The sequence below is a fragment of the Anomaloglossus baeobatrachus genome, chromosome 11 (genome assembly GCF_048569485.1).
Source record: "Anomaloglossus baeobatrachus isolate aAnoBae1 chromosome 11, aAnoBae1.hap1, whole genome shotgun sequence".
NCBI lineage: Eukaryota > Metazoa > Chordata > Amphibia > Anura > Aromobatidae > Anomaloglossus > Anomaloglossus baeobatrachus.
Window position 1 is genome coordinate 11,573,747 of NC_134363.1, and position 23,144 is coordinate 11,596,890.

Below are 23,144 nucleotides of genomic sequence, written 5' to 3' on the forward strand. Positions count from 1 at the left end.
ACAGTTATAATGAGGAGATCACAGCTACTGATGATGATCACACAGCTCCTGTCACACAGTTATAATGAGATCACAGCTACTGATAATGATCACACGGCTCCTGTCACACAGATATAATAAGGAGATCACAGCTACTGATGATGATCACACAGCTCCTGTCACACAGATATAATAAGGAGATCACAGCTACTGATGATGATCACACAGCTCCTGTCACACAGTTATAATGAGATCACAGCTACTGATAATGATCACACGGCTCCTGTCACACAGATATAATAAGGAGATCACAGCTACTGATGATGATCACACAGCTCCTGTCACACAGATATAATGAGGAGATCACAGCTACTGATGATGATCACACAGCTCCTGTCACACAGTTATAATGAGATCACAGCTACTGATAATGATCACACGGCTCCTGTCACACAGATATAATAAGGAGATCACAGCTACTGATGATGATCACACAGCTCCTGTCACACAGATATAATGAGGAGATCACAGCTACTGATGATGATCACACGGCTCCTGTCACACAGATATAATGAGGAGATCACAGCTACTGATGATGATCACACGGCTCCTGTCACACAGTTATAATGAGGAGATCACAGCTACTGATGATGATCACACAGCTCCTGTCACACAGTTATAATAAGGAGATCACAGCTACTGATGATGATCACACAGCTCCTGTCACAGTTATAATAAGGAGATCACAGCTACTGATGATGATCACACGGCTCCTGTCACACAGTTATAATAAGGAGATCACAGCTACTGATGATGATCACACAGCTCCTGTCACAGTTATAATAAGGAGATCACAGCTACTGATGATGATCACACGGCTCCTGTCACACAGTTATAATAAGGAGATCACAGCTACTGATGATGATCACACAGCTCCTGTCACACAGATATAATGAGGAGATCACAGCTACTGATGATGATCACACAGCTCCTGTCACACAGTTATAATGAGGAGATCAGAGCTACTGATGATGATCACACGGCTCCTGTCACACAGATATAATGAGGAGATCACAGCTACTGATGATGATCACACGGCTCCTGTCACACAGTTATAATGAGGAGATCACAGCTACTGATGATGATCACACGGCTCCTGTCACAGTTATAATAAGGAGATCACAGCTACTGATGATGATCACACAGCTCCTGTCACACAGATATAATGAGGAGATCAGAGCTACTGATGATGATCACACGGCTCCTGTCACATAGATATAATGAGAAGATGACAGTTCAGTCTTAATTACTGTATAGGTCTCCTTTAATTAAGTTCTGCCCCTTAGTTACCCCCAAGGCATAACATCTGCATTCTCTGGCTTTTGTCTCAGACTTTGAGCAGTTTTAAAGGGACATCATCTCTTTTTGAATATCACTGACTAATTAATGTGTAAGTAAATGATAGGACAAACATGGTATAAAGCCATTTTCCATATTTATATTGTCAGATTTCTTTATTATTCTCAGTCAAATAAATAGAATACTTTATTTAAAAAAAAAGCAAAAATCAAACAAATAAATAAATAACAGCACGGCCCGCAAATCCCTAATCCAAATTAAAAGGAAGAACGCAAAATGATACATATAAAAAAAAAATAAAAGTTGAAAATTCAATGACGTTTTACAGCAGGGATTAACAATGTGACAGCGGGTGATGACAGACAGACGGACGGGTTTAACTCCTTCACCTCCAGCCTGAAGACTGGATAACGAAGGGTTAAGAAGCAGGCACGGTCAGACAGTAGAAGCTTGCTTTGCAAGGCTGCAGCTTGTTGGTACAGTAAGTTCAGCATGCATCATACATATTTTTTCGGCTACGCAGTAGCCCTACGAAATCATATGCTACTGAGGAAGCTTCTTTCGGCATCACCAGCTCCCCATGAGGCCCCAGAGGACACCTCCAGGCGAAACCAGAAAGGAGACCAATATCTCCCCCTTACATGATAATCACAGGGTCCGGAGATGGGGCGCTCTCTGATAAGGACCTGCCGCCAGGGAGCTGCTACAGTGGCCTCAAAACTTGCAGAGTTGACATGGAAGGTACAAGGAGGTCACTAGAGAAGAAGCTCTAATGGTCAATGTGTGCAAGAAGATAAATCTGACCACTTGTTACATAGAATATCATTATCATTCCAGGGATAGGTAATAAACCCCCGGACCACCAGGGACAATCACAGCCTCTAAATGATCACTAGATCCTCAATGATACCCAGTAATCACCAGATAAAGAATCAACAATTAGGGACAGAACTTTGGGTAGCCATGTCTAAGGGCAAAGGTTTTGAAGCAAAAGGTTCTAGGGGGTCAGCATAGCTATTAAACCCCGGGACCACCAGGGACGATCACAGCCTGTAAATGATCAGTGGATCCTCCAATAATTACCAGAGCAAAAAATAAAGAATTCAGTTAGGGACAGGACCCCATAATTGAGTCTCCATACTGCAGTGACATTATTTTTGTGTTGTGTCATCAAAAGCAAGTGGTCATAGCTGTTAAACCCCTGGACCACCAGGGACATCAACTGAGGTCACTAGATGGAGAAATTCATACTATCACTATTAGCAGGATCCCAACCTGTTACATGGGATACCAGTAGCACACCGCAGATAGCTACTAATCCACTGGACCACCAGGGACAACCACTGATTACTAGATCATCAGAAATAACCAATCATTACCAGTTAAATTAATTACTCACCAGTTATACTCATAGATCAATGAGTCACAGGACTCTCCATTATTTAACTTTTAAGATTAGGTTATCCTTTCAGATGGTAGCAATTCTTAAAACCCTAGACCACCAGGGCCAACCACAGAGGTCAATATGGAAGATGCAGAAAATTAAGCTGGATATTGTCAACTGACTATTCACTTGCTATATGGGATTGCATTAGCCTGCCTGGGATAGCAATTAATCCCCTGTACCACCAGGGACAATGTGTGCGTCATCACAAAATCAGAAAAGACAGCCAGTGATCTCCAGTTATTGATAGAGGATAAGCTGCAGAATCAGCAGTTATGGACTTGTAAAGTCTATCCATGGGTCCTGACAAGCAAAGGGTCATAGCTAATAAACCCCTAGACCACCAGGGGCGACTATTGAAGTTACCAGAGATGGGAAAGTTCTCATTATCATTGTGGACAACAAAACAAATCTACATCACCACTGGTTACATAGGATACCAGGAGGACACCAAAGGTAGCTACTAGACCACCAGGGGCGACCACTGAAGTTACCAGAGATAGGGAAGTTCTCGTTGTCATTGTGGACACCAAAACAAAGCTGAGTCACCACTGGTTACATGAGCTATCACAAGCACTCCAAAGGTAGTTATTAACCCCTAGACCACCAGGGGCGACCACTGAAGTTACCAGAGATAGGGAAGTTCTCATTATCATTGTGGGCAATAAAACAAATCTACTTCACCACTGGTTACATGGGATACCACGAAAACACCAAAAGTAGCTTCTAAACCTCTAGACCACCAGGGATAATGAGTAAATAAAAAATGATCACTAGATCATTGGAGATATCCAGTGATCCCCAGATGGGAATTCATGGACAGGGACCATCCTGAGTTTTTGTCTCTCTGAATATCAAACAGTCACTAAAATTCTCCTTCCATAATTAATCATCGAGTCTTTCTGCAAAGTCCTGGAGTCAATAATGGAGCAGCTCCGGAGCGCGGACCTCAGAGAGCAGCGGATCTCAGCCTCCGACCCTCCCGGGAATACACCGAGGGGTAACGACAGATTGGGATTCATTCCAGTCCAACCTTAATTTTTGGGGGTTGGAGTTGCCCTTTAATTACGGGGTTTTTAATACATCCAGTGCAAAACAGACTTATTAAACCAAGCCGATCAGTTTGGGGTCATTGGTCATTATGATGACACCAGAGTTTGGATGATTGCCCACTCCCCTAATATCATTTAGGGTTGGGGGTCACTAAGTTATCAGCATTATATAGTCACATCCTGTAAGAGATTGGGTCTTAATTTAGATTGTGACAATAAAAAGTGCTGCATAAAATGTATCAATCTTTCATATTTCCCAAATTGATACATTTCAGTTGCAATACCCAGCCCGGCCACACGGCGTGCTGTTGAGAGTGCAGCGCACGCATTGCACAGTACCAGTGCCATCTAGTGGTGAAAGTGTATAGTGCATATATCTATATTTCCTAAATAGATGATTTGGGGATGAAATTTGCAGGGTTGCGAGCCTCAGAGGGGGAGAAGCAGCCGGAACGAATCTTCCTCTTTCAATCATACATAATAGAATCTAATTTATTCTCTTTTAGTGTTTTATTCTGTATTACAAAATAAATAACATGCTTTGATAAAAAGTCATTAAACCTCTTCTTCCCCCCTCCCCCAGACCCAGTGCACAGCAGGAGATGGGTAACCACACTTGGATTTCATCCCATAGTTCACATTCAAAATGTCACCCCCCGATGGCGGAAACTGGAACAGCAGAGCCGAGTGAGTTCTCTCCATCTTTTATCCAATGGTCGTCCGTCCCGAGCGCCAACGGTTCAATTAAAGCTTCGAATGTGCAGGGGTTTAACTCATCGGGTGCCAGACCCCGTTGCAGCATGTTGTTCGACAATACTCGGAGTGAACCCCCCGCGCGTGGCTGAGCAAATGCAAGACTTTAGTAGTTTTTTGTTGTTTTTTTTGCAATAGCAGCAGAAGAAAATAAGATAAGGATATGCATCTGGAGCGACATGCAAGGAATATTAAACATGCCCCATAGAGCACTCGCCGCACGTCCAATACTATGATAAAAAAAAAATGCAAAAAATGAGATTTTTGCTTTTTCCGGTTCATTTGGTGCAGATTTGATCGGATCCCCCTCCCCCCCGTTCCCACCTTTGTTGCTCCCCAACCAAAAACGTAAAGCAATTGCAAAGATAAAGTCTTACTTTCCTTGGAAGCTTCTTTTTTTGGTAAATTTCCTTAACACCTTCATTGCTGGCGAGGGCAATGATGAAGCTAAGGAGCGTTGCATATTTGTGCCGCCCGGCTGAGCCGAGTCTTGTCCACGTCTTTTGCGTCGTTTGGCATAGAAAAGTAGCTTGGAGCAGATTTTGGTGGAGGGAGGAGAGGGTGGCGGAAGCGGTGGCGGTGTTGGCAGCGTCGGCGGCGGTGGTGGGCTGATTACAGTTTTCGGTCCTCCCAGCAGTGTTTCTTTGCTCCTCGCTCCGTCCGTTCTTCCAGCTGATGACAAGATTACAGTTTAGCTAAGCCCTGCCCCTGAGGAGCATAAGGTTTTTTTTATTGCACTAGGGACCTGGTTATTCCTCTGCACCCCTTACAGCCACACCACATCCAAGTAAATCCTGCCTACTTGTCAACCTGGGAACACACCCATTTTTAGCTAAGCCCTGCCCCTGAGGAGCCACTAGTTTTTTGTTTTTTTTTGCATTAGGGACCTGGTTCTTCCTCTGCACCCCTTACAGCTACACAAAATCCACTTTTGGCTAAGCACTGCCCCGAGGAGCCATTAGGTTTTTTAATGCACTAGGGACCTGGTTCTTCCTCTGCACTCCTTCCAGCTACACAAGATCCAAGAAAATCCTGCATACTTGTCAATCTGGAGGACACCCATTGTTAGCGAAGCCCTGCCCCCGAGGAGCCATTAGGTTTTGTTTTTTTTATTGCACTAGGGACCTGGTTCTTCCTCTGCACTCCTTCCAGCTACACGAGATCCAAGTAATTCCTGCATACTTGTCAATCTGGAGGACACCCATTTTTAGCGAAGCCCTGCCCCCGAGGAACCATTAGGTTTTTTTTTATTGCACTAGGGACCTCGTTATTTCTCTGCACCCCCTTCCAGCCACACAACATCCAAATAATCCTGCCTACTTGACAATCTGGGAACACACCCACTTTTTGCTAAGCCCTGCCCCCGAGGAGCCATTTAGTTTCTTCATGCACTAGGGACCTGGTTCTTCCTTTGTACCCCCCTTACAACTACACAACATCTAAGTAAGCCTTCCCTACTTGACAATCTGGGAACACACCCACTTTTTGCTAAGCCCTGCCCCCAAGGATACATTAGGTTCTTTAATGCACTAGGTCCTGTTTTTTCCTCTGCACCCCTTACAGCTACGGTACTAGAATACTCAAAAACAACCACTTTTTTGCTAAGCCCTGCCCCCAAGGAGTCATTATGTTCTTTAATGCCCTAGAGACCTGTTTTTTTTCCTCTGCACTCATAGCTACTGGAACACTCCAAAAATGCCCACTTTTTGCTAAGCCCCGCCTCCGAAGAGCCATTAGGTTTTTTTTCAAGTACTACAGACCTGGATTTTCCTCTGCACCTTTTACAGTTACACAGAATATATTCGTCCACTCACCTGGTTTCCCTGTGTCACTGCCCTGGGTCCCCCTACTCCTGCGGCTGCACCCCTAGGCAATTATCTTTACTTTCAGTGGTTATTGCTAAATAATCTGAACTGTAGAAAAAGAAGAAATGGAAGAAAGTCAAATCCTGCACAAAACAATGCAAAAAAATCGAAGAAAGCATGATTTACATTACATATATGTAAGAACCAAGGAAGTCAACCTCAAAGTTCAATGAATTTTTTAGATCTCAGATTTTATGCTAAGTAATTTCTTAATAAATCTTTATAGTGGTCTAATCTCCATTTTTTTCTGATGCAGAGCTCCAAATTCCTTGCATAGTAAAATTCGGACTACATGCAGCCACCACTAGAGGGAGCTCAAATGCAGACGTTTGTACACTAAGTGCAATAGTAACACAATGTGCAGTGAGCTCCCTCTAGTGGTGGCTGCTGGTAAATTACATTTTATCAGGTGCACCATAAAAAATATTGGGGCCATGTGAATAAATTGCTTTCTTCTACCTGCATTGATATTAGAACATATTCATTTGGAGTACAAATGATGGCAGTGATGGATCACAAACTTAGGGGATAAGCAGAGCATTCAGAGGAGGAGACGTGCTGACTCATCACTACCATCAACTGTACTCCAAATTATTCACATGGCACCAATATATTTCATGGTGCACCTGAAAGAATGCAATTTACCAGCAGTCACCACTAGAGGGAGCCCACTTCACATTATGTTATTATGGAGTTCAGTGCACAGTCTGCATTTGAGGTCCCTCTAGTGGCGCCTGGAGGAAGGAAAACAAACAAGGAAAGCCACTTATATGCAATTTATTTTTACAGGGATGAAGACAAAACCCTAATAAAGTGTTTGCACGATGCTAGTCAAAATTATATAAAAAAAATTGTTAGTATTTAAGTATAATTTAATAAAATAAATGATAAAAATAATGAAAAATATAGTTTAATAAAATCAATTTTATATGAATTGATGGTTTATAGGGACCGTAATAATCTGGAATCAATTCAAAAAATTATAATCAAAGGACTTGGCAGAATTATTCACGTTTTGTTGGTATAAAATGTAAATTTTAACTTTTTAAAGCAGTACCCATTATTGCCACTAGATGGTGCTGTGTATTAGCAAATCTATGGGGTTCTTCTATTTTTTGGTGTCTGTGATAGCAGAATAATCTGACTTTCCAGGAAACTGGGATTATAGGAAGTGTTACCCCCTTATTCTCCACCACGAGGGTCCTGTCCAGCACTTACTTATGGCAGCTTTATCATATTTATTCCCGCAGTCCCCCCGCCTCGCACTCACGCGTTCTCCAGCACTTGCTCCTCCCCGGCTGCAGCAATCTTCCGATAACAGTAGATCATTTCGGCCACCAGCCATATTGTGAGCACTACGATGAGGACGTACATCATGATCTCCGACACGATGGACGCGATGTCTCTGTTACCTGCGCCGGGACAATATTCAGTTGATTAGGACCAAGGTTTTTTGCAGGAGTTTTTGGAGCTGAAATTCTCTAAACATTCTCTACAAAAACTCAAAATAAGTAAGGAAACTTCTCTTTGGAAGAGTTTTTGGAGTTTTTTCTCCTTTTGAAAAGGTTTTGAAAAACTCCTACTAAAAAAAAAAGAAAGCGCAGGTCACGTCTAGGTAATAAATCCGGAAGTAGACCTCTCTATACCAGAACCAGACCCAGTCCAATCAAAAGACTGCAAAAGGGGAAAGAAAGAAAGAAAAGAAAAAAACTCCTCCAAAACTTTATGAGAAAATCAAAACTTTTCCAAAACTACTGAAGAAAATAAAAACTCCTCCAAAAATTTAAAAAAAATAAAAACTTTTACAAAACTTTAAAAGAAAATAAAAACTTTTTCAAGAAAATGTAAACTTCTTCAAAACTTTCCAAGAAAATTAAAACTTTTACAAAAAAAAGTAAAATTCTTCCAAAACTTTTCAAAAGAATAAAAACTTTTACAAAATTTTCCAAGAAAATAAAAACTTTTCCAAAACTTCTGAAGAAAATAAAAACTCCTCAAAAACGTTTCAAAAAAATAAAAACTTTTCCGAAACTTTACAAGAAAATAAAAACTTTTTCAAGAAAATCAAAACTTTTCTAATACTTTCCAATAAAATAAAAACTTTTCCAAAATTTTCCAAGAAAATAAAATCTCCTCCAAAACTTTTCAAGAACATAAAAATTCTTAAAAAATAAATTTAATTGATTTCTGCTTGAACGATGGGTTTGGATTGTCTCCACAGCTGGGTGTGCACGTGGCTTTACCTCAGCACTCACCTTGGGTGTGCACGTGGCTTTACCTTGGCGCTCACCTTGGGTGTGCACGTGGCTTTACCTCGGCACTCACCTTGGGTGTGCACGTGGCTTTACCTCAGCACTCACCTTGGGTGTGCACGTGGCTTTACCTCGGCACTCACCTTGGGTGTGCACGTGGCTTTACCTTGGCGCTCACCTTGGGTGTGCACGTGGCTTTACCTCAGCACTCACCTTGGGTGTGCACGTGGCTTTACCTCGGCGCTCACCTTGGGTGTGCACGTGGCTTTACCTCGGCGCTCACCTTGGGTGTGCACGTGGCTTTACCGCAGCACTCACCTTGGGTGTGCATGTGGATTTACCTTGGCTCTCACCTTGGTGTGCACATGGCTTTACCTCGGCACTCACATTGGGTGTGCACGTGGCTTTACGTTGGCACTCACCTTGGGTGTGCACGTGGCTTTTCCTCGGCACTCACCTTGGGTGTGCACGTGGCTTTACCTCGGCACTCACCTTGGGTGTGCACGTGGCTTTTCCTCGGCACTCACCTTGGGTGTGCACGTGGCTTTTCCTCGGCACTCACCTTGCGTGTGCACGTGGCTTTACGTTGGCACTCACCTTGGGTGTGCACGTGGCTTTACCTCGGCACTCACCTTGGGTGTGCACGTGGCTTTTCCTCGGCACTCACCTTGGGTGTGCACGTGGCTTTACCTCGGCACTCACCTTGGGTGTGTACGTGGCTTTTCCTCGGCACTCACCTTTGCTCACCACTGTGATGTCCATGAATTTGGTGACGTTGGTGTTGTATTCGTGGCTTTCGAACATCAGCGTGCGGTTGACGCTGCACATGTAGGTCCCCGCGTGGTCGAAGGTCACGTTGGTGATGACCACGGACATGTCCTGCAGGTCATCGGAGTGACTGCTCCCGTTCCACTTCAGGCGCCCGATGAAGCGGTCGTCTTCCACTACCTGATGCGGGTGCTGGTAGACGAGGATCTAGGCAGGGAAGATAAAAGGAACACCATGGAGTGAGAGCGCCCAAGACCCCGCGTAAAGGGTCCGCACATCTCATACAGGGGCGGACGCATCGCTGCTGCAACCTGTGCAGCCATACAAGGGCCCAGAACTCAGGGGCCCCGACCACCTACAAAGCGGCTGCACAGGACCCCCATACTCACCCTGCACAGGGGTCTTCTGTCTGAGTCCCCCCCGATCTCAGGGCAGGTAATCTCCAGAGACGGCACAAGGTGGGGTTCAGCTCTGTACCTGCTTCATGGCTACACGGGGCAGTCTATGAGCACGAAGACTCAGTGTGCAACACCCTGCTCCAGACCATGCTTTGCAGTGCAGCTTTGCTCCATTGGGCCATACAGTCACTCCTATTCAGATACACTATTTATCCCCAGTCTGAGCTAATGCTCAAACAACATCTAACTCATGCTTTACAGTGCAGCTCTGCTCCATTAGACCTTTCAGCCATGCTTTACAGTGCAGCTCTGCTCCATTAGGCCTTTCAGCCATGCTCTACAGTGCAGCTCTGCTCCATTAGACCTTTCAGCCATGCTTTACAGTGCAGCTCTGCTCCATTAGGCCTTTCAGCCATGCTCTACAGTGCAGCTCTGCTCCATTAGGCCTTCCACTCATGCTGTACACCACTGGTCTGCTCCACTAGGCCTTCTAGTAATGTTTTATAGTGCTTTACAGCGCAGCTCTGCTCCACTAAGCCTTCTAGTAATACTTTACAGTGCATCTCTGCTCCATTTTTCTTACCAGACATGCTTTACAGTGCAGCTCTGCTCCACTAGGCCTTCCAGACATGCTTTACAGTGCAGCTCTGCTCCACTAGGCCTTCCAGCCATGCTTTACACTGCAGCTATGCTCCACTAGGTCTTCCAGACATGCTTTACAGTGCAGCTCTGCTCCACTAGGCCTTCCAGCCATGCTTTACACTGCAGCTATGCTCCACTAGGTCTTCCAGACATGCTTTACAGTGCAGCTCTGCTCCACTAGGCCTTCCAGCCATGCTTTACACTGCAGCTATGCTCCACTAGGTCTTCCAGACATGCTTTACACTGCAGCTATGCTCCACTAGGTCTTCCAGCCATGCTTTACACTGCAGCTATGCTCCACTAGGTCTTCCAGACATGCTTTACAGTGCAGCTCTGCTCCACTAGGCCTTCCAGCAATGCTTTACACTGCAGCTATGCTCCACTAGGCCTTCCAGCAATGCTTTACAGTGCAGCTCTGCTCCACTAGGCCTTCCAGCAATGCTTTACAGTGCAGCTCTGCTCCACTAGGCCTTCCAGCCATGCTTTACAGTGCAGCTCTGCTCCACTAGGCCTTCCAGCAATGCTTTACAGTGCAGCTCTGCTCCACTAGGCCTTCCAGCAATGCTTTACAGTGCAGCTCTGCTCCACTAGGCCTTCCAGCCATGCTTTACAGTGCAGCTCTGCTCCACTAGGCCTTCCAGCAATGCTTTACACTGCAGCTATGCTCCACTAGGCCTTCCAGCCATGCTTTACAGTGCAGCTCTGCTCCACTAGGCCTTCCAGCAATGCTTTACAGTGCAGCTCTGCTCCACTAGGCCTTCCAGCAATGCTTTACACTGCAGCTATGCTCCACTAGGCCTTCCAGCCATGCTTTACAGTGCAGCTCTGCTCCACTAGGTCTTCCAGCAATGCTTTACACTGCAGCTCTGCTCCACTAGGCCTTCCAGCAATGCTTTACAGTGCAGCTCTGCTCCACTAGGTCTTCCAGCAATGCTTTACACTGCAGCTCTGCTTCATCAGACTATACAGTAACTCCAATAAAACTGAACTGCACCAGTCTGAGAATCATCCTCCTTCACCAGAGTTTTAGCCATGCTTTATACTGCAGCTTTGCTTCTTTAGACTGGTTGCTGTGTATAATAGCGCAGCAGGAAGTCAGTGGAATTAAAACTAGAGGATTCCTATTACTAGAGAGATCCACAAGGATTATCGGGTAATGGAAGGATCCGGGGGGCGCCTTCTTACAGCAGCTCTGGGGTACTAGTCATGGGGACCCCCCTCCCCCCGGCCATGGTACAGAGGACTGGTCACTGCATGAAGCTGTCACCCCCGGAGCAGAAATCTCCCCGCAGCCGCAGAGGAGGAGGATTTCTATCACCTGGATCCTTTAATTTACAAAATTCATCAAAACAAGAGAAGATTTACAGTAAACAAAACAAGAAGCTAAAAATACACAAAAGGATGAATATTTATATCCCTCAAATCTGCAATCCGACAAGTGCAAAATACAGAATAACCGCAGAGAAAACAGCGACGATGCACCAGACCGTGCCCGGGTTATACCAGCATGCTACATCACTATATACAGGAGATACCCAGGTTATACCAGCATGCTACATCACTATATACAGGAGATACCCAGGTTATACCAGCATGCTACATCACTATATACAGGAGATGCCCAGGTTATACCAGCATGCTACATCACTATATACAGGAGATACCCAGGTTATACCAGCATGCTACATCACTATATACAGGAGATGCCCAGGTTATACCAGCATGCTACATCACTATATACAGGAGATACCCAGGTTATACCAGCATGCTACATCACTATATACAGGAGATACCCAGGTTATACCAGCATGCTACATCACTGTATACAGGAGATGCCCAGGTTATACCAGCATGCTACATCACTGTATACAGGAGATACCCAGGTTATACCAGCATGCTACATCACTATATACAGGAGATACCCAGGCTATACCAGCATGCTACATCACTATATACAGGAGATACCCAGGTTATACCAGCATGCTACATCACTGTATACAGGAGATGCCCAGGTTATACCAGCATGCTACATCACTGTATACAGGAGATACCCAGGTTATACCAGCATGCTACATCACTATATACAGGAGATACCCAGGTTATACCAGCATGCTACATCACTATATACAGGAGATACCCAGGTTATACCAGCATGCTACATCACTATATACAGGAGATACCCAGGTTATACCAGCATGCTACATCACTATATACAGGAGATACCCAGGTTATACCAGCTGTACATATATAATTATATACAGGAGATGCCCGGGTTATACCAGCTGCACATATATAATTATATACAGGAGATGCACGGGTTATACCAGCTGTACATATATAATTATATACAGGAGATGCCCAGGTTATACCGGCTGTACATATATAATTATATACAGGAGATGCCCGGGTTATACCGGCTGTACATATATAATTATATACAGGAGATGCCCAGGTTATACCGGCTGTACATATATAATTATATACAGGAGATGCCCGGGTTATACCGGCTGTACATATATAATTATATACAGGAGATGCCCGGGTTATACCGGCTGTACATATATAATTATATACAGGAGATGCCCGGGTTATACCAGCTGTACATATATAATTATATACAGGATATGCCCGGGTTATACCATCTGTACATATATAATTATATACAGGAGATGCCCGGGTTATACCAGCTGTACATATATAATTATATACAGGAGATGCCCGGGTGATACCGGCTGTACATATATAATTATATACAGGAGATGCCCGGGTTATACCGGCTGTACATATATAATTATATACAGGAGATGCCCGGGTTATACCGGCTGTACATATATAATTATATACAGGAGATGCCCGGGTTATACCGGCTGTACATATATAATTATATACAGGAGATGCCCAGGTTATACCGGCTGTACATATATAATTATATGCAGGAGATGCCCGGTTTATACCGGCTGTACATATATAATTATATGCAGGAGATGCCCAGGTTATACCGGCTGTACATATATAATTATATACAGGAGATGCCCAGATTATACCGGCTGTACATATATAATTTTATACAGGATATGCCCAGGTTATACCGGCTGTACATATATAATTATATACAGGAGATGCCCAGGTTATACCGGCTGTACATATATAATTATATACAGGAGATGCCCGGGTTATACCAGCTGTACATATATAATTATATACAGGAGATGCCCGGGTTATAGCGGCTGTACATATATAATTATATACAAGAGATACCCGGGTTATACCAGCTGTACATATATAATTATATACAGGAGATGCCCAGGTTATACCGGCTGTACATATATAATTATATACAGGATATGCCCGGGTTATACCATCTGTACATATATAATTATATACAGGAGATACCCAGGTTATACCAGCTGTACATATATAATTGTATGCAGGAGATGACCAGGTTATACCAGCTGTACATATATAATTATATACAAGAGATACCCAGGTTATACCAGCTGTACATATATAATTATATACAGGAGATGCCCAGGTTATACCGGCTGTACATATATAATTATATACAGGAGATGCCCGGGTTATACCAGCTGCACATATATAATTATATACAGGAGATGCACGGGTTATACCAGCTGTACATATATAATTATATACAGGAGATGCCCAGGTTATACCGGCTGTACATATATAATTATATACAGGAGATATCCAGGTTATACCGGCTGTATATATATAATTATATACAGGAGATGCCCGGGTTATACCGGCAGTACATATATAATTATATACAGGAGATGCCCGGGTTATACCGGCTGTACATATATAATTATATACAGGAGATGCCCAGGTTATACCGGCTGTACATATATAATTATATACAGGATATGCCCGGGTTATACCAGCTGTACATATATAATTATATACAAGAGATGCCCAGGTTATACCGGCTGTACATATATAATTATATACAGGAGATGCCCAGGTTATACCAGCTGCACATATATAATTATATACAGGCGATGCTCAGGTTATATCAGCTGTACATATATAATTATATACAGGAGATGCCCGGGTTATAGCGGCTGTACATATATAATTATATACAAGAGATACCCGGGTTATACCAGCTGTACATATATAATTATATACAGGAGATGCCCAGGTTATACCGGCTGTACATATATAATTATATACAGGATATGCCCGGGTTATACCAGCTGTACATATATAATTATATACAGGAGATGCCCAGGTTATACCATCTGTACATATATAATTATATACAGGAGATACCCAGGTTATAGCAGCTGTACATATATAATTATATACAGGAGATACCCAGGTTATACCAGCTGTACATAAATAATTGTATGCAGGAGATGACCAGGTTATACCAGCTGTACATATATAATGATATACAAGAGATACCCAGGTTATACCGGCTGTACATATATAATTATATACAGGAGATACCCAGGTTATACCGGCTGTACATATATAATTATATACAGGAGATGTCCAGGTTATACCGGCTGTACATATATAATTATATACAGGAGATGCCCAGGTTATACCGGCTGTACATATATAATTATATACAGGAAATACCCAGGTTATACCGGCTGTACATATATAATTATATACAGGAGATGTCCAGGTTATACCGGCTGTACATATATAATTATATACAGGAGATGCCCAGGTTATACCGGCTGTACATATATAATTATATACAGGAGATGCCCAGGTTATACCGGCTGTACATATATAATTATATACAGGAGATGCCCAGGTTATACCGGCTGTACATATATAATTATATACAGGAGATGCCCAGGTTATACCGGCTGTACATATATAATTATATACAGGAGATGCCCAGGTTATACCAGCTGTACATATATAATTATATACAGGAGATGCCCGGGTTATACCAGCTGTACATATATAATTATATACAGGAGATGCCCGGGTTATACCGGCTGTACATATATAATTATATACAGGAGATGCCCGGGTTATACCGGCTGTACATATATAATTATATACAGGAGATGCCCGGGTTATACCGGCTGTACATATATAATTATATACAGGAGATGCCCGGGTTATACCAGCTGTACATATATAATTATATACAGGATATGCCCGGGTTATACCATCTGTACATATAAAATTATATACAGGAGATGCCTGGGTTATACCAGCTGTACATATATAATTATATACAGGAGATGCCCGGGTTATACCGGCTGTACATATATAATTATATACAGGAGATGCCCGGGTTATACCGGCTGTACATATATAATTATATACAGGAGATGCCCAGGTTATACCAGCTGTACATATATAATTATATACAGGAGATGCCCAGGTTATACCGGCTGTACATATATAACTATATACAGGAGATGCCCAGGTTATACCGGCTGTACATATATAATTATATACAGGAGATGCCCAGGTTATACCGGCTGTACATATATAATTATATACAGGAGATGCCCGGGTTATACCATCTGTACATATATAATTATATACAGGAGATGCCCGGGTTATACCGGCTGTACATATATAATTATATACAGGAGATGCCCGGGTTATACCATCTGTACATATATAATTATATACAGGACATGCCCAGGTTATATCAGCTGTACATATATAATTATATACAGGAGATGCCCAGGTTATACCGGCTGTACATATATAATTATATACAGGAGATGCCCAGGTTATACCGGCTGTACATATATAATTATATACAGGAGATGCCCAGGTTATACCGGCTGTACATATATAATTATATACAGGAGATGCCCAGGTTATACCGGCTGTACATATATAATTATATACAGGAGATGCCCGGGTTATACCGGCTGTACATATATAATTATATACAGGAGATGCCCAGGTTATACCAGCTGTACAGTATATAATTATATACAGGAGATGCCCGGGTTATAGCAGCTGTACATATATAATTATATACAGGAGATGCCCGGGTTATACCAGCTGTACATATATAATTATATACAGGAGGTGCCCAGGTTATACCGGCTGTACATATATAATTATATACAGGAGATGCCCGGGTTATACCCTCATTGTCAGTGTTTTGCAGTGCATACACCCCTCTCTTTTTGTACTGAGTTACTCACTAGGTCGAATTTCTCCAGTCCTTCTTGTTTAAAATACCACTCGGTGACGGTTCTGGCCACCGTCTCGCCTCGCTTTTTGCAGGAAATGCAGCGAATCTTAAATTCTTTCCCAGCGACGGCCTCCGTCTCCGGATCGACCTCCACGCAGCCGGTCCAGCAGGTGTATGCTAGGGGGACAGAAGACAACGTTACACCACTAGGTACATTTTCTGCATCGGAAGCGACAATACTAGTCCCAGCAGGTTATGCCATTGAGAGATTGTTCAGTGCCCTGCATTAGAGCTCAACCCTGAGGCTGAAGGTCCTATTAATGTTCCCAGCTGAAGTTTTGCTACATTTGTATCCAGTCCACACAATCCTCCGAGAGATCCCCAGCCTGACCGATACATTGTAACAAACTATTAGGAAATTATGAAGATTTGTGCTTCTATCTATCTATCTATCTATCTAACCCTCTATCTATCTATCTATCTATCTATCCCTCTATCTATCTATCTATCCCTCTATCTATCTATCTAACCCTCTATCTATCTATCTATCTATCTATCTATCCCTCTATCTATGTATCTATCTATCTATCTATCTATCTATCCCTCTATCTATCTATCTATCTATCTATCCCTCTATCTATCTATCCCTCTATCTATCTATCTATCTATCCCTCTATCTATCTATCTATCCCTCTATCTATCCCTCTATCTATCCCTCTATCTATCTATCTATCTATCTATCTATCTATCCCTCTATCTATCCCTCTATCTATCCCTCTATCTATCTATCTATCTATCTATCCCTCTATCCCTCTATCTATCTATCTATCTATCTATCTATCTATCTATCTATCTATCTATCTATCTATCTATCCCTCTATCTATCCCTCTATCTATCCCTCTATCTATCTATCTATCCCTCTATCTATGTATCCCTCTATCTATCTATCTATCTATCTATCTCTCTATCTATCTATCTATCCCTCTATCTATGTATCTATCTATCTATCTATCCCTCTATCTATCTATCTATCTATCCCTCTATCTATCTATCCCTCTATCTATCTATCTATCTATCTATCTATCTATCTATCCCTCTATCTATCTATCTATCTCTCTATCTATCTATCTATCTATCTATCTATCCCTCTATCTATCTATCTATCTATCCCTCTATCTATCCCTCTATCTATCCCTCTATCTATCTATCTATCTATCCCTCTATCTATGTATCCCTCTATCTATCTATCTATCTATCTATCTATCTATCCCTCTATCTATCTATCTATCTATCTATCTATCTATCCCTCTATCTATCTATCTATCCCTATATCTATCTATCTATCCCTCTATCTATCTATCCCTCTATCTATCTATCCCTCTATCTATCTATCTATCTATCTATCCCTCTATCTATCTATCTATCTATCCCTCTATCTATCTATCAGTATATCTATCCCTCTATCTATCTATCTATCTATCTATCCCTCCATCTATCCCTCTATCTATCTATCCCTCTATCTATCTATCTATCTATCTATCTATCCCTCTATCTATCTCTCTATCTATCTATCTATCTATCTATCTATCCCTCTATCCCTCTATCTATGTATCCCTCTATCTATCTATCCCTCTATCTATCTATCTATATACACTGGCATACAAAAGTTTGTGTAGCCCTGGCCCACAAAGCAAGAGAAGGCTATAAGAAGATAGCAAAGCATTTTCACGTTACCCTTTCCTCAGTTCAAAATGTAATTAAGTAATGGCCGTTACCAGGAACAATGGAGGGGAAGATAAAGTCTGGAAGACCAAGCAATATTTCTGTAAGATCTGCTTATAGGATTGCTAGAGAGGGAAATTAGAGCCCCTGCATGACTGCAAGAGACCTTCAGGAAGATTTAGCAGACTCTGGAGTTGTGGTGCATTGTTTTACTGTTCAGAGACAGTGGCACAAGTATGACCTTCATGGAAGAGTCATCAGACAAAAACCTCTCCTGCCCCCCCATAAAATTCAGCATAAAGAGTCTGCAAAAGAACATCTACACAAGCCTGATGAATTGTGGAAACAAGTCCTGTGTACCAATGACATTAAAATAGAACCACAATGATCAAAGGTATGTGTGGGGAAAAAGGGAACAGAATTTCAGGTAAAGAATATCTCGACAACCATTAAGCATGGGGGTGTATTGATCATGTTTGGGGTTGTGTTGCATCCAATTGCAGGGAGAATATTTCACGGGTAGAGGGAAGAATGGATTCAATGAACTTTCAACAAATTCTTGATGCAAAACATAACAACATCAGTGAAAAATCTGAAGATAAGAGGAGAAAAGAGGTGAAAAAGAGGAGAAAAGAGAAAAAAGGAGAAGAGAGGAGAAAAGAGGATGGCTTCTACAAAAGGATAATGATCCTAAACACATGTTAAATCCAAAATAGATTACCTCAAATGTCACAAACTAAAGGTTTTACAATGGCCTCATTCTGAACATTATTGAAAATCTTTAGCTAGACCTCAAAAGAGCAGAGCATGCAAGACGAGCCAGGTATCTCCCAGAACTGGTAGATGTCTCAAAGGAAGAGCAGTGCATGCAAGACAAGCCAGGAACCTCACAGAACTGGAAGACGTCTCCAAGGAAGAGCAGTGCATGCAAGACAAGCCAGGAACCTCACAGAACTGGAAGATGTCTCCAAGGAAGAACAGTACATGCAAGACAAGCCAGGAACCTCACAGAACTGGAAGACGTCTCCAAGGAAGAGCAGTGCATGCAAGACAAGCCAGGAATCTCACAGAACTGGAAGACGTCTCCAAGGAAGAGCAGTACATGCAAGACGAGCCAGGTATCTCCCAGAACTGGTAGATGTCTCAAAGGAAGAGCAGTGCATGCCAGACAAGCCAGGAACCTCACAGAACTGGAAGACGTCTCCAAGGAAGAGCAGTGCATGCAAGACAAGCCAGGAACCTCACAGAACTGGAAGACGTCTCCAAGGAAGAGCAGTGCATGCAAGACAAGCCAGGAATCTCACAGAACTGGAAGACGTCTCCAAGGAAGAGCAGTACATGCAAGACAAGCCAGGAACCTCACAGAACTGGAAGACGTCTCCAAGGAAGAGCAGAGCATGTAAGATGAGCCAGGAATCTCACAGAACTGGAAGACGTCTCCAAGGAAGAGCAATGCATGCAAGATGAGCCAGAAATCTCACAGAACTGAAAGACGTCTCCAAGGAAGAGCAGAGCATGTAAGATGAGCCAGGAATCTCACAGAACTGGAAGACGTCTCCAAGGAAGAGCAGTGCATGCAAGACGAGCCAGGAACCTCACAGAACTGGAAGACATCTCTCATGAAGAATATATATTTTTGCAAACAATACAAAGTAAATGTGTCATCTGTAACATTATGTCTTTTAGAGATCATTACATCTTCAACTTGCTTAACTGTCCACAATAACATTAATTTTGACCAGGGGTGCACAAATTTTTACATGCCACTGTAGATAGATAGATAAATAGATAGAGGGATAAATAGATAATGGATAGATAGATAGATAGAGGGATAGATAGATAGATAGATAGAGGGATAGATAGATAGAGGGATAGATAGATAGATAGAGGGATAGAGGGATAGATAGAGGGATAGATGGATACATAGATAGATAGATACATAGATAGAGGGATAGATAGATAGAGGGATAGATAGAGGGATAGATAGATAGATAGATAGAGGGATAGATAGATAGATAGAGGGATAGATAGATAGAGGGATAGATAGAGGGAAAGATGGATACATAGATAGATAGATACATAGATAGAGGGATAGATAGATAGATAGAGGGATAGATAGATAGAGGGATAGATAATGGATAGATAGATAGAGGGGTAGAGGGATAGATGATAGATGGAGGGATAGATAGATGGATAGATAGATAGAGGGATAGATAGATAGATGGATAGATAGATAGAGGGATAGATAGATAGAGGGATAGATAGATGATAGATAGAGGGATAGATAGATAGAGGGATGGATAGATAGATAGAGGGATAGATAGATAGATGATAGATGGATAGATAGAGGGATAGATAGATAGAGGGATAGATAGAAGGATAGATAGATAGAGGGATAGATAGAGGGATAGATAGATAGATAGATGGATAGATAGATAGAGGGATAGATAGAGGGATAGATAGATAGAGGGATAGATAGATGATAGATAGAGGGATAGATAGATAGAGGGATGGATAGATAGATAGAGGGATAGATAGATAGATGATAGATGGATAGATAGAGGGATAGATAGAGGGATAGATAGATAGAGGGATAGATAGAGGGATAGATAGATAGAGGGATAGATAGAAGGATAGATAGATAGATAGAGGGATAGATAGAGGGATAGATAGAGGGATAGATAGATAGATAGATAGAGGGATAGATAGAGGGATAGATAGATAGATATATAGATAGATAGATAGATAGATAGAGGGATAGATAGATAGAGGGATAGATAGATAGAGGGATAGATAGATAGAGGGATATTTAGATAGAGGGATAGATAGAGGGATAGATAGATAGAGGGATAGATAGATAGATAGATAGATAGATAGATAGATAGATAGATAGAGGGATAGATAGATAGAGGGATAGATAGATAGAGGGATAGATAGATAGATAGATAGAGGGATAGATAGATAGATAGATAGATAGAGGGATAGATAGATAGAGGGATAGATAGATAGAGGGATAGATAGATAGAGGGATAGATAGAGGGATAGATAGATAGATAGAGGGATAGATAGATAGAGGGATAGATAGAGGGATAGATAGAGGGATAGATAGATAGATGATAGATGGATAGATAGAGGGATAGATAGATAGAGGGATAGATAGAGGGATAGATAGATGGATGGGTGTTTATCTCTAGTCTTATTTACATATATACAATGTATCAGTGCAGAACGTTCCATATTCTATACGTAGTTTTCCTTTATCTCCACGTCTCGTTCTATAGGTGCTGGGACGTTATAGAGCTGATGTGTCGTTTCTGTGTTTTCGGGTGAGTGGATGAGGATTTCTGCAGTCAGTATCTGGAGCTGAGGCCTGGGCCGGGCCCCGGGGGCTCTGAGTGCACTTTACACAATCATCTTCTAATGTAACTGAGGAGCCTCCGTCCGGATTCCACTCCTGGTAATGGATCATCTTAAGTCTTAACCCTTTGTCCTCTGCACTCAGCAATAACTTGGAGGACGCTTGTAAGAGACGATTGGCGCCTGGTTAATAAATTAAGGTAAGATCCCACTTATGATGTTCCCAAATTACTGCCCCCATAAATACAATTTTACAAATGTTATAATATCCTTTCGGGACCCTTTTTTTCTATATTCAACCCTTCTATTGACTGCTTTCGAGGGTCCTTCTAGCAAAGAAGACCATGATATCTACAAGGGTGAAGATTTAGCAATGTGGGGGTCTTCCCTTCACAAGGTCAAATTGGTTGAACACCTCCTTGTAAGGAGACCCCAAGTCAAGAAAGACGACTTCTAGCAGGAGTCAAGAGTTAGCAATAGGGGGCTACCTGCTTCAATACTTCAGCTTAACCAAAGATCAACGCTCACTCCAGCAGCTAAAGGGTTAACCAGATGAGTTCTAATGCATGAACTTGAATAGAGATACATATGTAAGTATCTAGTGCGCGGTCCACTCCGCGCCACACCCGGCACTTCCATCGCAGTCTTAGCTTCGTCTTCGGCTCTTCCGTTGCCTTTTGGTCTTCATGACTTATTCACGATTGTTTACAAGTTTTCAGCATGAAATCATAATGTAAAGTAAAGCAGCAAAAATGATTTACCATCCGGGCCGGAAACTGCCGCTAAGTGTTAATCAACCAGTTACATCTCATCCAATGGTTGGAGCTTGGACTGTTACAAATATATTGCATCCCTTGCTTTCGTAACATCCCAAAAAATCATCACCAAAGCAAAATTGGAATGGGGTATGTAAAAACAGCAGCCATGGGTTCTTCTAAGCAGCTGCCTAGCACTCTGAAAATGAAAATGGTGGAAGCCCACAAAGCAGAGAGAAGGTTATAAAAAGATAGCAAAGTGTTTTCAAGTTGTCCTTTCCTCAGTTCAAAATGCAATTAAGAAATAGCAGGAACAGTGGAGGTCAAGATAAGGTTTGGAAGGCCTAGCACAATTTCAGTGATTGCTACTCATAGGATTCCTATAGAGGCAAATCAGAACCCTAAATGACTGCAAAAGACCTTCAGGAAGATTTAGCAGACTATGGATTTGTGGTACATTGTTCTAGTGTTCGGAGACACCTGAAGCAGCAAAAATGATTTACCATCCGGGCCGAAAACTGCTGCTAAGTGATAATCAACCTATTAAAGCTCATCCATTGGTTGGAACGTGGACTGTTACATATATATATATATATATATATATATATATATATATATATATATATATATATATATTGCATCT

General features: G+C 42.1%; 1 protein-coding gene and 1 long non-coding RNA gene across 2 annotated transcripts in view; one reads left to right on the plus strand and one right to left on the minus strand.

The window, feature by feature from the left end:
* Window positions 1-1,465: 1,465 nt before the first annotated feature.
* SCN1B (sodium voltage-gated channel beta subunit 1) overlaps window positions 1,466-23,144 on the minus strand; it is a 71,318-nt gene continuing 49,639 nt past the window's right edge. Inside the window, exons 3-7 of the mRNA XM_075329040.1 lie at window positions 16,677-16,843; window positions 9,442-9,679; window positions 7,723-7,864; window positions 6,402-6,500; window positions 1,466-5,259 (exon numbers count right to left, since the gene is read on the minus strand). Coding sequence (XP_075185155.1) covers window positions 6,434-6,500; window positions 7,723-7,864; window positions 9,442-9,679; window positions 16,677-16,843 — 614 coding nt within the window. The 3' untranslated portion in view covers window positions 1,466-5,259; window positions 6,402-6,433. The remainder of the gene's footprint in view (window positions 5,260-6,401; window positions 6,501-7,722; window positions 7,865-9,441; window positions 9,680-16,676; window positions 16,844-23,144) is intronic.
* The window catches only part of LOC142256997 (uncharacterized), a 117,181-nt gene continuing 110,741 nt past the window's right edge, over window positions 16,705-23,144 (plus strand). The window contains exons 1-2 of the long non-coding RNA XR_012727587.1: window positions 16,705-16,876; window positions 21,671-21,946. This is a non-coding gene — a long non-coding RNA (uncharacterized LOC142256997). The remainder of the gene's footprint in view (window positions 16,877-21,670; window positions 21,947-23,144) is intronic.